The sequence below is a fragment of the Spinacia oleracea genome, chromosome 4, assembly GCF_020520425.1.
Source record: "Spinacia oleracea cultivar Varoflay chromosome 4, BTI_SOV_V1, whole genome shotgun sequence".
Taxonomy (NCBI): domain Eukaryota; kingdom Viridiplantae; phylum Streptophyta; class Magnoliopsida; order Caryophyllales; family Amaranthaceae; genus Spinacia; species Spinacia oleracea.
In genome coordinates, this window is record NC_079490.1 from 125,467,790 (window position 1) to 125,482,645 (window position 14,856).

The window sequence follows — 14,856 nt, forward strand, 5'->3', positions numbered from 1 at the left end:
CTACCAGAAAGTATAAAGGAGGACAAGTCCTTATAACCAAAAAAAAAAGATCACATACCCAATTTTGTTGAATTTTCTGCACCGAGCAACTTTTGAATTGCCCGCCACCTTAGTCCACAAAGAATCCAAATAAGTTATCACAATCCCACCGAAAATCAGCACTCAAAGCAGTTGCTTCGAAAAATTTGCGCATTCCATTCTAAATTTCTAACCGCAAACTCATGGAATTGCCATAATAGCATTTCGACACAAAATCTTGTTCTCCTTTGCCCTTCAAAGCCCACAACTCAGACTAGCAATGATCCAAAACAGTACGTGGGATAACCAGATAAATATTACTAGCCATCACATGATGAAGGAAGCACGACTCACCATTGATAAAACGCAACATGCACATATCCGGCAAAACAGCCATCTCTAGTCTTCCACTTTTGAGCATATCACTAATATTGATTATCCCGACACAATAATGATACAATACAATACCTTAAGAGGAACTTTCACCTTCCACATCAATCTATGGACCAGGAGAGGGAAAGGGAATATCGAAGGCGAAGGGTAGCTAAGAAAGGCGAAACATATAAAGACTAGCAAGAAAAGGTGCCCGTTGTATCCCCCAACCACTTCTAGAATCCTTAGACAGAACCTCATAAATCACAATGAACTCATCTAATTCTCTCATGAGGATGCCTTGTAAATGAAGAACCCAAACGCTGCTAATGTGGAATGCAGAAATTGGCACTTCATGAAAACTGGACAGGTAATAAAATCAAGGGAAACAGACAGAAAACGGTTGTTCCCCTCTTCACACATCCTCCCAAAATCTAATGAGATAGTCATTCCCTACCTTGAAACTAATTAACGCTAAGAAGACATAATATACTTGAAAAATGAATTTCCTAGGGCAAACATAACTTACTTGCATACCACACTATGCACCCCACCAATTTCAAGTAACTTGTACTTACTCCGGTATCCGGATTACACAATACCATATTGGGGTTCGTTTAGCCACTTCGCCACAAGACCAACATTCTTTATCACCAACCATGACACTAAATCCAACCTCATGTGATGGTCTCTTCTCTGCCACTAGTCCCGCACCACAAAAAATCCGCAAACTTCTCCATAATATTTGCAATTGTCACCTGGGATCTTGAAAAGTGAGGTAGTAAAGAGGCATACGAGATAAGAATGAATACAACAACATTTGGGGTTTGAAGTAGTGTGGAGATGAATGCGCAAACAACCGTGGAGGCATAAGGAATGACTTGGGAGGTGGAAGATGGGATGCATGCGCAAACTGTTTGTTTCCCAGCGCCTTTGGCAGGGGTGAAAAATGCTCTCACCCCATTTTCTAGCGCCCGGTTGCTTCTCCTTCCAGCGCCCAAAGTTCTGCTTCTGCACAATTCTTCAAGCGACGTGGATGCTTTAAGGCCATTGATTCGTTTGTATATCCTAACACCATATATATACTCATATAGTATGCCTGTATTAGAGGGTAGTGGTTGTTGATTTTAAGAAAGAGAAAAGCCTAATTGAAAACTCATCCACTTATTAGGGTTTAAGTAAGGGAGAGTTGTGAGGTGAAGCTTCCTTAGCTTAGCTTAGCAATCTCTTTATAAATCTTCATCATTATTTCTAGTGGCTTACTGGGTTTTTCTCCCGATGCTCGTGTTTCCACGGTAAAACCTCTTGTCTTCGCTTCATGCTTGGGTTACTTGTGTAAGTTCTTCATTGTTTATTATTGCGGTTGATCATAAATTAGTTGACACATGTCGAATTCACAACAACAACATGATACTCCTTCCCAAAGAAAAACATACTTTCTTCCAACTATCTCCCAAAAAAAAACATACCTTCTCCCAACCACCCAGTTTTACTAGAAATATGAGAGATAACATGTTCCAATAAAGTCTCGGGGTCAGGATTACCTCCAAGGGGCAAGCCCATAACTGAACGACCAATTCTGAATCTCACACCCCATCAAGGCCGCATACTACCCAAGCACATCTCGATCAAGATTAATACCACCAAGGCCACATTTAGAAAGGTTAATCTCAACCCCGAAATCAACTCAGAGATTTCAAGATAGTAGCACCTCCTAAACTTTTCACGATCTGCTGCTAAAACAAATGGTATCATCTACGTACTGTAAGTGTAAAACCTGCACCCTCTGTCTTCCCACCTTAAAACTCTAAATCAAACCTCCTGACCCACCCCCCCCCCCCCCCCCACCCCCCCACCCCCAACTCACACACACAAGCCTACTAGGTATTTTGGGTGACATTTCAGGTTTTTAACTTGTAAATGTTCTGGAATGCCTGAAATATCTGCAGCACACTTTAGACCTTTAACTCTGGGAAAATTCATTTGGGAAGAAAAATATTTTGCAAAGTTCACCAACATTTGAAAGAGGAACTTTTTTGGTCCTTATCCTTAACAGTGTGTTTGGTTGAGGATAAAGTTGAAAAGATCTGTTTTCCGTCCCTAGCTATTACCATATATTTCCAGTGCTGGAAGATCAGGAAGGAAAATGCAGACCCACTCTTTCCGTCCCTTTCCTTCCCCTTCCCCCTCTTCCCTCCACGATTGCTAACTAAACATATTGTAAATATGTGTACTCTGTAACATCCACCTATCTGATTCAGGTTGTTTGCAATCCTGCTAAACCCAGGGTGTGTCCCAAATTTTGAATAATATTCTTCCTCAAAGTCAAACAAAATTTTGTTAGCTACAGAAGGAAAAAACTTATGGGGGTTAGTTTGTGTTTACTACTTCACTATCATCTGATTTATCTGGTAAGAATATAAGAACAGAAATTCATGAACCAAGAATGGGCAGATCACTTATTACAGAATAAAGCGGTTCTCCCTACCTCGTTATGGGTTTTCAATTACGCTTCCCGAGCGAATTTTGAATGGATATTTACCTTGACTAAAATGCAAATGCTTGATAGTGGTGTTGCCTCATTCCTCTTCTCCCCCCCCCCCCTCCCCTCCCCGTTCAAGGACTCCTTGTAATATATTTAGATATTTTTCTTTCTCATTAAATCAGTTTTCTTCTACCAATAAAGTTCCCTTATTGCATTTCCAAATATTTCAATATTACATGGGGCTCAGAAGGAGAGAAAAGCTGAAATGATGTCTAGTGCACAGACCTGAAGAACATGATCAATTCGTCCATCTTCACTTCCAGTTAATCTCTCCATCATATAGGATCCGTAAGATCGGACTTCTTCATTGACATCCTCCACCGATTCTGCAATGTTACAGAAAGAGAAATAATTGGAGGAACAGTTTTTAAAAAACATTACGAGCTTCAACAAGGAAGGCCTTTAATAAGAAAACAGAAGATCTGTAATTACCTTCGAGGCTGTCTTTTCTTGATTGACATACTGTGAGCACCTGAACCTGTCAAAAGAATAATACTTCTTCAAAATCCCTACTTCTTTTCGAGGAACAATACTTAAAGATACAAGGATGCATGCAATTGAATAACTCGTAAGCAAAAAATGGATTAACAAATGAAGGGTAAGGAGTGGCTTGATCTTAAGCTTGGAACTAGATACAATCATTTGGAACTCAATACAATCATTTCAACCAATGTGTGAATGTACCAGTCCAATGAGCCGGACAGTAAAATGTGGGCTTGTTGAGAAATGTGCAGGTCTCGCGACAATTCCCCATTAAATTTAATCAAGGGAAAATAACAGCTTTCCATTATCATTTGTATTATCATCAATTTAAATAAAGTTGTATATTGAGATTATTGACCATCATAATTGACAATCATATATACAACAAATCAAATGCTAGTTACATGTTTTTAGCAGTGTCACATTTCTTTATATAATTTAAATCTGCCCTTAGTTTTAAAAAGCGCGCTTTTTTGCGCTTAAAGCTCGGAAGCCCAAAAGCTCACAACAAAAGGCTTCTGCCAGCCGAAGCCTAGCGACATACAAGAAGCGCGCGCTTCCTAGCGCTTCGGTGCTTTTGCGCTTCCTAGCGCTTTTGCGCTTCCTGTAGTCTAGGCACATCAGATCCTTCTTTTTTATAAAAAATAAAGCCACGTGACTCTAATATTCTTTTTTAAAGTATCACATGATTTCTTTTTTTTAAAAAGCGAATATTTGGAAAGTTTTTGAAAACCCTAGTGCAATTTTCTCCCGTAGCCTGATTTCTCTAGCCTTCTCGACGGATTTTTCCCGTCGGATGCTGAATTTTTCTTTCATCGTTTTGATTTCTCTTTCTATTTTCATCTTTTCTTTCCATATTTTCTGAACCTTTGAAAATTTATTATTTCTTTCCGGGTGCGCTTCGCCTACGAAAAGCGTGCGCTTTCGCTTTGCGCTTAAGCTCCAGGGCCCTTTTGCGCTTCAGTGCGCTTCGCGCTTTTTAAACTAAGAATCTGCCTCAATCTTGACTCTAACCCAAAGCTTTTACTAACACGTTGTTGGTTAGAATTTGTAGAGGGAAGAGAAGGGGAAGAGAAAGTGAGGTGATTGGAGGGAAGGAGCGAGCTTCCATTTTTCTTCCAAAAGTTGGAGTGATTTGATTTATTAAGGTTAGGGGGGGGGGGGGGGGGGGGGGAGGGAGGATCTCTTCCCTTCCCCTATGTGTTATCCAAATAAGGGAAAATGTATTCCTCACTTACCCTCCAAACATAGTGTAAGGGTTTCAAATGAAAAAGAAAACTGTTCAAAGCCTTAAACTTGGTGTAAGTTTAGGTTTTCCTCGGGATAATTTTTATTACTTCTGTACATCAGCAATGAACGATCTTCCGTTATTTGTACTTTGGATACAAACTTGGGTGAGAGTTGGGGGCTTAGTTTTAAAAGACGCGAGGCGCACCAGGGCGCAAAAGTCCCTGTAGCCTAAGCGCAAGGCCCACAGTTTTTTTAATTTTTTGTGGTATTTATTTTCTGAAGAAAAAAAAATTCAAAATAGTATTACTTGTTGTCACAAAGGAGTAAAATAGTAATTACAGTAAAATTAAAAGCCTTTTTGAGGAAAAAAAAACCAAACAAAAAGGGGACTAAGGATAGTTCAAGCAACTTTTACGTCACTGGCTATTCATTTAGATTCTCAAAAGAAGTGTGTCACACCTTACATAAAAGGGTTACTTTAAAATAGAAAAAGGGGAATTTACATGACCTGCAGCAGAAAGAGACAAGGAAAAAATAATTTGGGGTTTTCTCTCTCCTCTTTTCAATATAGTAAATTTTAACTGTTAGGGAGCCATTAAGGCGTTGTGTGGTTTTGGCTTTAACTTATCAACAATTGGAGCCTTATACCATAAGGTGCGCATAAGGCGCTGCGCCTTGAGCCCGGAAAAGGCGCACGCCTTTTAGAGGGTGCATGAGCCTGTCCTAGCTAGTTGCGCCTTGAGCCTAAGCGCGCCTAGGCACGCTCAAGATGCGCTTTTTAAAACTAAGGTTGGGGGTGCTTAAAGACTTGAAGACGTTGAAGTAAATATATAGAAATTTTGAATAGAAGCCTGAAGCATTGACAAGTGCATCTCTTAAATGTGAGAATACCATAGACCATAGTGCAGTACAACAAGATAAATCATTCATCAACACAATAGTTTAGTATAAATCTAGAGAAGATAGAAACTTGAAGTGATATCGATCCAAATATAAGAGCGAAAAACAAGAAAAGATTCTTAATAGAACTCACCTTGACATAATTAAGGCGTTTCACAATTGACTGAGATCGTGCAGCAAAGTCTTCAGCAAATTCCTGCAACATAACATAATCCACAAACAGAAAGATGAATGAAAGAATCAGGCAAGGAATGGAAATTGAAGCCAAAAGCATACTGTTTTCGAAAAAGTCACACCTGTAGTCCAATATGCAATCGCTTGCCACCTTTGTGATAAGGAATAATGACAGGGCGTCTGCTGACATATTCTTTACATACCAGTGGTTCTATTCTGAGATAAGACCCAAATGTGTACAAAAGTCTTTCAGTTTAGAATAAGATGCACTTGGGAAGGTTAAAATGTATGTACAATTATATGATTAATATTTAAATATTTTTATAAAATTAATGAGCAGTCAGCAGAAAGTACAACAGACAACATATTCTCTTAAAAACAGCAAAGAAATAATTTTTTAAAAAAAACATATAATCCCAGTTCCTTTAAATTCCTGCTAGGGATTAACTTAGCGTAGAAACCATTAATGGCAGAAAATAAGGAAGATGATTTGATTAATAAACTGGAATTTGTACGGACATTCAAGCTTTCGAGAGGCTTGAACTTGATTCTATACCAATTAACACACTAAAAGCTACACATAACACTCATTAATATTCAACATTACTTCTCTCTCTCCCATTTTCTCTATAGATCTTCTGCCCTAACTAGTAACTATCTTCTTCTTCAAGCTACTAACAACTTATTTATAATTCTACTCCCTGAAGTAGCCCTACACTACATACTGACGCTTACAAATTTTCTCCTCTACTAGAGTCGCTATTAGCATATTAACAACATTGCCTTCACCCACAACAAGCTAAATAATTTATTCTATCCCACATCAAATCGCTTGATAAAGAGATTCTTGAGAAAATCCGCGCATTCCAATTAGAAAGTGTTTGCAAGGATATCGTACGCAGAGTAAACAAGTGTTAACTGATAGGTATCAAACCAGCTTGTACAATGCAACAAATTTCTCTGAGGTATAACAATCTTCTAGATTGGCACTTGGGCCATTGGTACGTATCTCCAAAGAATATGGTGAGGCCTCTATAATTCTCTTACGACCGGCTCTTACCATGAAAAGATAATGGTTTGTAAACCGAACAATGAGCTAATAACATAAAGTCGCCATCTTCTTGTTCTCTGTCCTTTGTCACAGGTTCAGGGCAAGGACAATAAGCATACTAAAATAAAAAATGCACATGGCAGTAAATGTAATGCCAGTGGAGTCTCAACTCTTGAATATTACATAGACAGAGGGGAAGTTCAATTGTCAACCACAAAGTTGCTTAATTTGCTCTCAATCCTGATTCAGATCAATAAACCCAAAATATGAATTTGATCAACACGCAAGGAAAGGGACTATCACTTTCATAGATATATTGCCTTTTCCTGAGATCTAACAAAATCAACCATACAACAATCCTCCCCATCCCTTCCTTTTAAACAAAAGTAGCTTTTCTGAGACACTCCCATGAACATTTTTACTCATATTCCCCACTCACTGGCAAAATGGACAAATTTACTGTGACCTCAAAATGAGAAACTTATGCAGCGTAAAAAATGTACGCTGCTAGACACTTGGTCTTCACACTGGTAATTTTTAAACAACAGCTCAGATTTGTCTTCCCGTAGTTATACCATTCAGATGGGTATATAATAAGGCACAAAGCACAGACGTCTTTCTAAACTGTGAAAACACAATCATCACAAAATGAAAAATCTATATGACATCATAAAGTTTGCAGCCTAAAAGCCATTAGACATCAATGGATTTGTAATATTAGAAGGATAATAATCTTTCTTAACAAACAAACATCGTATTAGTGTCCTCCACAAATAACCCAGTCTACAAGCCCTCTTTACTTTTGTCAACTCTCTCCTTCCCTTCTGCTTTCCTTTCCACTTTTGTGTCCCCCCTTCTTCCAGTGAGCAACCATGCAGAATCCAGAATTGGACAAAGGTTTTATAGCCTATATGTCGTGTTGAGTCAAAACTCAAACCCAGTACATTATGAAGTTCACCGTGTCTGAGTGACATTGTAAAATAGGTATAAGTATAATCAAGATGATAAAGTCTACCTATATGCCACAGGATCAAAAGGGTGGAAGATGTTGAACATTTGCTGACAAGCAGGCATCTCTTCATTAATATTCTCTTCCCCCCAGTATTCCCTTCCTTCACCTACAAGTGCAGAAATCACAATACGTAAGTCAGGAAATCCAATACTATATGCAAAAAATTAGAAGATTAGATCACACTATTTGCAGGTCCTAAGAGGACAAAATGTATGCAACCCTATCCTTGAGAAGAAGGGATGAAGCTCCCACAAAGTCAAGCATGAAACACAAACCCAAAAGAAGCATTAAAAAAATGTTTTGCAACAATAAAAAGATTGAGATGTTAGTAAAGAATGTTCTGACCAAACACGAAATAATTTACAAATAACATTTACACACCGCTAAAATGTACCCAAGATGAAGAGAAACCAACAAATGAAAATAAAATACTCCCTCCGTCTCTTTTTGTTCTTTACGTTTGTTATTTTTCACGCGTTTTAACGATTAATTAATTAATTTGCATCGAGATTCCTCAATTTTTTATTTAAACGAGATAAATTACGTTTATTTATAATGTTTTCACTTTTATCAAACTTCTGACATTGGGAAATGAGAAATTTTAATATCCCAATGGAAAAGTGTGAGAAATTAAATGACTCAATGAATTCAATTGGTTAAAATAATAATTGGACACAAATTTTGATAGAATACTAAGTCATTTATGTGATAATATAAAAGGAAATGTAAAGAACATTTTAAAATACCCAAAAAGGAAAACGTAAAGAACAAAAAGAGACAGAGGGAGTAATATATAACCATGCTGGTAGGCTGCAATCACCACCTTCAAAAAATGTAACCAAGATGGAAGACAAAACACAAATAAAAATAAAACAAAATATAACCATGTTGGTATGCTGCAATCACCACCTTTACCCTTCCGGACTTGCCAACTAAAGAGTTCTGACTAGAAAATACTAAAATCCACATCAACAAACCAACTCAATGGGCTTTAATTAACAGAAAGGTCAAGATTAGAATACAGGCGTTTCTATAAACTTTGTGGTATAAAAAAGGATTAGACTAAAATTAGAATACAGGAGTGCAACTTGAGCATTAGACTACACTGTACCCCTAAAAAAGCTGAAAAGAGAATTGTTTTGTTTTTCATAATAAATTAGTCATTATTGCTCAAGAATCAGTCAAAGAGCCTTTTTTGGTCGAAGAGAAGTTTCTATAAACATTGTGGTATCAGAAAGGATTTGTACTTCCATCTCCTTCATTTCTAAATTTCAAATTGACAAAACGGAGAAGAAAAAAGAGAAGTCAACCAAAATGGCAGAAGATAGATCAACAAGAATTGCAAAATCAACTACTAGATGAGCATCACTACTATTCTCTGATGAATGAAATTAAAGACAGTTAGGGGATTAACACCACTGGCATGAGTCTACAATCACAATAGTAGAATAGTCCAAAGAAATTTAAGACTCTTACCAATTCCAATGCGGACATTTCGAATGGAAAGGAAGACACCAAGAGGAGATCCAGCCGCAAAAAATGTATGTACCTGTTGCATAACATATTCGAAATTAGAAAAAACTTCACAGTGGAGCTTAAAGATGGAAGTAAAAGGGTACAAAAGTACCAAAAAATTTGCCAAAAAAAAAATACCAATAAAACTAAAAGTTCCCAAATCACCTTGAATTCAAGCTTGGTGTACTTGATGAAAGGTTTATAGCTTGTGGATAAGTTGTTTTGACTAGTTAAAATCTTTCCGGATTCATCTTGATCTGAAATGCCTGGATGCCTCCCTGCACAAAAGAAAACACACAACGTAGAATAAAATACAGACTTAAAGACATCAATGCAGAGGAAGTGTATGAAGAAGAGGACTGAAAAGGACTAAAAAGAAGGTAAAAAAGAATATAGAGATTATCATTGATCACCTTCATTAGACCTGTCACTAGCATCATTCCAACCAACCTGAGCTTCCAATTCTGCAACTCGTCCTTTTAGAAAGTCAAGCTGTAGCAGTTAACAGAAAACGTTCAAATAAAACACAATTGAAGACGAATTATTCAAAGTTTAGGCAGAAAAAGATTTGCCCGCACCTCTGACTTCAGAGCTTGTATATCCTTGTCTTTGTTTTTGTCATTGTCAATAGAATCTAATTTATGCAGAAATTCGGCTACATTTTCTGAAACTTCAGGATTAACTTTATTCAGATTGGTAATCGCTTCCAAGTCTTCAGTGGAGCCCTGATAGATATCACTCACTTCACTCAGGGTTCCGATTTCTTCGGGACAGGAGTCACTGCGACTGCAAGGTGGATCCTGACCATCTGCCACTAAAGATTCAGTGCCAACTTGCATTTCACTCACTTTCACCATAGGGCTTTCATCTCTAATCGGGAAGGAAGTTGGACAAATATCCGTAACTAGACGATCTTCAGTCATAACATTTTCAAGCAACGATCCTCCTGACTTGTCTTCATTTGAAATTTCCTGTGAGATTCTAGGACAACCATCCTTGGAGTTGATGTCAGAGGGTAATTTGGAAATATTTTCTGATGATTCATCTTCTTTCTCATGCTTTGTGTACATAAACTCCATCGGAAAGGGAGACGACAAATTCTCTTGGTGGCAGAGAATATCATATGAGAGAACACTTCCCAAGGAATGGCCATACAAGGAAACCTACATTGTTTATTCTGCATTTTCAGCATAACTATTTGCAGAACAAGTCGACTTCGAAAAGTGAATTTTAACGGAAAGAAATTTAAATACACAGAATCACAGGCAGTTCTACCTTTCCATCGTACCCTGGATTTCTCTTCAGGAACTTCAGGTATAAACGATTCAGTTGGTTTGAGACCTGTGGATATGAACCATCTTTATGAGACAACGAAAGTTAAATTCTAATCATCCATATCATATATCAAACTGACTTCTCTCCAACCTCACAATACGACGACCATTTAGGAAATAGGCCCCAGAGACTCTGTTTCCAAAAAATGGAAGTTCAATGAAGGACAAAATTAAACATGTACTCCCTTCGGGATTTTTAAAATTGTTCCACTTTGACTTTTACATTTGCCAATTTATCTATGTCTTTAGGGAGAATATCCCTAAGTATCTATAAGTAAAAGTTATAAGTTTTATAATAAGAAACCAACAATATTTAACAACGTAACATTTGTTTTTATATATTGGCAGAAAAATATGGTCAGAGTATATGAGAATAGTACGGAGTAGTCAATATGGAACAATTGAAAAAACGGAGAGACTATTACTTATAAAGCACAAAAACGCCAGCCAACAACGACTGATTTCAAGTCTATAGATCATCATGAAAGAAACATTTTTATGATAATAGACATACAGTTTACAATTCAGCACAATTTCCGACTTCAAAAAAAGAAGAGAAAAAAAAAACAGTTGGTTACCATTCTAGCAATATGTGACCATATTTATACTACTCTACCCACTCTGCTATTTTCTTAGAGCAGGTACTATTACAAACAAGACTTTAATCAGGGAAATTCTCATGGTAATATACAGATATACCAATGAGTTATTCCTAAAGTCCTCTTGGATTTTTAAAGGAAATGTCATTGAATCAACAAATAGATAACAACAACAACAACAACAATGCGCCTTAATCCTTAAGGATATGCCTGCTGATGCAAATCCATTTTCTTCATATCATTCTTAACTCCCTTCATCCAACTCCAACCTTCATCCAAAAATATTCATTTTTCAAAATCTAACCCTTTAAGCGTTCTCATACATTCATCTCGACATACACATATCTGGCACACTTATCAGTTATCTTCTTAACATGATCCCCCCCCCCCCCCCCCCCCTCCCAAATGCTAATGTTGCGGCACATATAAAGGCACTGGTCAAATAGTTGTCTCATAAAATTTTCCCTTAAACTTATAGGTACCTACGGTCACACAACATCTCTGCTCCCATTTAGAGTAACATCTTAGTTAATATCTCCATACTTTTTCAAACTTGGCCTAAACTAATAAAAACACTCACTCGGCGGTAGATCCTCACCATCTAATGTCAATCTATTTGGCTCTCGCACAAAACTAAATTGCTACTCCGTGAACACAATTTGAGATTCTAACTTTTGTCTCCTTTGTTCCAATAACCCCTCTTAGGCTCTTACTGATTATGGTCAATTACAGATTTAGTATATGAGGCAAGGAAGGTGTATGGGGTATAAAAGACTTTGCGGCAATTTTTCTTTTCTTTTTTTGCCATTATGTGGTGTTTTGGGAAAACAAACAACAGGTACTAGAGTATTTCAAGTTGCATTATGGAGAAAGTTGTATAGCTAACTTTCGGACCCACACTCATGGGCCTCATGGCTTCCCTCACATGTTCTCGTTGGATGTACTGAAGATTGGAGTACCTTTTTTCTTTTGCTTCGGGTTGAAAGAATTTTTTTCTTAAGCAGAACAAAATGGAAAAGAAAAACTGTTTGAAGTCAAATTATTTAGATTGCGAAATAATATGGTTAAATTTGTTGTTACTACATGTTCTTTTATCTTGCTTCCATATTCTTTCACACATGTTCTATTATTACAAATTGTAAGCTATTTTATGAAAGAATAATGAGTTATGTTACTTTATTTTTAATTGTATGTTCGATTACTTTGAATTGTTTGTGCTGTCAAGAGCTTCATGCAGGTATAGGATCTAAAATTGCAGTCTTTAAAAGTACTTTCACAAGTGTATCTTCTAACAAATTTTACTAAAAAGAACTCGGTACATTACTATGTTTCCGAATTTTCTTAAATTTCCCTTCACCCGTTCCAGTGTGCATTTTTAGATCATGTGTTAGCATACGCACCAACCTTTTGACCTAGGGTCATGCTCAACTCACAAGCACAAGACTGCCACAAAGAAAAGCTAAGTAGCTATCTGGGATATTATATACACAAGGTGGATGTATATGTTTTAAATCCACCTTTTGCATCACCCATCATTTTGTAGAACTGTTGATAGAGAAAGAAAAAACATAGATAAGTTTCCTAAAGATGTTACTTGCATGGAGAAGAACAAAGACAGACAATTTTAGCTGCTACATACAAGATGAGTTTAGAAATATCACTACATGTCCTCCATTTCTGCTCTATTTTGACAAAAAAAAACACAGACATGATTTTCTTAATACATTTTGCTTACTAAAAAAATATGCTTAGAACAGAAAACTCAATCCCTCAAAGCTAGGAATCCTGGTTCAACTTTTTATCCCTACGTTTTAGTATTTACTCCATCTATGAAATCTAAAATTGAGTCTTTGAATGGCACATGAAGTATTGTTTAGAAACATTAAAAAAAAAAAATTGTCGGCTCATTGTATGCTTTTACAATTTTGAGAAAAATTCCGGTGGAAGTTCAATCCCGAAAAGAGAGCAATGTAAGATATTAAGAAATGGGGAGAGTACTAAGCACTTGGATTGGAATCAAAAAAATTGTTTACAAGGAACATAATAAGCACTTAGAATGCGATATATATATCATGAATTATCCACAAAAACAATCTAGTCCTTTAAAGTAAGGAGATGCAGTGCATCAATGACAATAAGACCACACCGCTAAACATATACTCTTTCTTATAAGAGAAAACATTTATATATTGACTCCTTAATCAGAGTGTTCCGGCAATAAAAAAGCACAGACAATCAAGGGAGAACTCAAAGAACATAATACCGAGTCAATGATCTCTTGGCAATAGATGGGGCTCATATAGTACAATACATCATGAACAGTTGCACTTAGTGTAGTGCGCAAGCCTCGTACACCATCTAAAGTAATTTTCTCCACAGCAGATTCGCCACTGAGCTTCAAACCCTTTCTCCACTGAAATAGACAAGAGCCAAGTATACATTTCGTTTAGCTAAGTCCCATATATCAGATTCATAATCTTTACAGAGAAGAAAAGTTCAATTGATATACGAGTAACAGAAAGAAATGCAACCATAGAGAACCAAGTGCTCCTCACGTAAAAGGACAATAATACTCAATTCTATATTTATAATTACATAAAAGAGGAACTTGACAAGAGCATAAGGTGTGTGATGTCACAAATTATGAACTAAAGGACTTTATTAGGAGAACAGTAGAGTTTGATATTCAAATAAAGAAAAGATAAGAGAAAAGTAGATTTTGGTTTTCCATAGAAATTTGCTAATAATTAAGTTATGCAATTTATATAGAACTTTTTATAGAGTTTAATTTTCATACTCGTGTCTGACGCACAAACACGGACACTAGTTGCTTTTAACTTTATCGTAAATAAACTCTATAAAAAACTCTATAAAAAAAATACCCTTTTTGGAAATTCCCTAGCAAACTCTTAGAGAAATTGAGCATTTGAAAAGGAGTATCTGTTTTTCTTAAAACCAATTTTTGTAAAAACAAGGAGTTAATAATTAATCCCACCTTCTCCAACTGCCTTTTAAATATTACTTCACAAAATCCTTTTGAGTTGGGTTCCAAACAACAGAAGAGAGAGACGAGAGAAGCACAGAAGAGATAAGACATAAGAGTGGTCACCGCCACGACACAACAGCAAGAGATAATGAGCAGCAGGCAAAAATGGCAGGAAATGCAAAACACCAGCAGGAGCACAAGAGCCCAAATAGCTCTAGCAGCAGATAAGTGCTTGCTACAGCAAGGACAGAAGGTGGTTGCGGAAGCCGAAAAATGAAACAATATTAAGGGAGTAAAGAATAATGGGTATTTGATTGGGTAATAATGTCAACAAGGAGAAAGCCAAACAAAAGGGGGACACAAACTTTCCATAGAAACCTCAACGCACAACGCAAAACATTTCCCAGGAAGCTAAAGCCATTCCTTGATTCAAGGGGTAGATAAGGGTTGAAGAAATTGGTAATGGTTTGCATTTGTTAAATGCTGATTGACCAATTCTTGTGGATCATTTGGATACGATTAAGAAAATTCTAAAATCACTTCTATAAATAATCCGCAAATGAGGTCTTTGAGTCTGGGATAAAGAAGACGCAAAATACACAACCCCTCTCCAGAAAAAGGTTTAGTAACATTGTGT

At 36.8% G+C, this 14,856-nt stretch overlaps 1 protein-coding gene across 4 annotated transcripts in view; it reads right to left on the reverse strand.

The window, feature by feature from the left end:
• LOC130459928 (phospholipase SGR2) overlaps nucleotides 1–14,856 on the reverse strand; it is a 30,319-nt gene that overhangs the window by 2,760 nt on the left and 12,703 nt on the right. For all 4 annotated transcript variants that reach the window (XM_056827562.1, XM_056827559.1, XM_056827560.1 and 1 more), the window contains 11 exons: nucleotides 13,497–13,646; nucleotides 10,576–10,641; nucleotides 9,879–10,463; nucleotides 9,714–9,792; nucleotides 9,466–9,578; nucleotides 9,262–9,334; nucleotides 7,789–7,891; nucleotides 5,845–5,938; nucleotides 5,682–5,744; nucleotides 3,368–3,413; nucleotides 3,161–3,261 (listed from right to left, as the gene is read on the reverse strand). In XM_056827562.1, coding sequence (XP_056683540.1) covers nucleotides 3,161–3,261; nucleotides 3,368–3,413; nucleotides 5,682–5,744; nucleotides 5,845–5,938; nucleotides 7,789–7,891; nucleotides 9,262–9,334; nucleotides 9,466–9,578; nucleotides 9,714–9,792; nucleotides 9,879–10,463; nucleotides 10,576–10,641; nucleotides 13,497–13,646 — 1,473 coding nt within the window. The remainder of the gene's footprint in view (nucleotides 1–3,160; nucleotides 3,262–3,367; nucleotides 3,414–5,681; nucleotides 5,745–5,844; nucleotides 5,939–7,788; nucleotides 7,892–9,261; nucleotides 9,335–9,465; nucleotides 9,579–9,713; nucleotides 9,793–9,878; nucleotides 10,464–10,575; nucleotides 10,642–13,496; nucleotides 13,647–14,856) is intronic.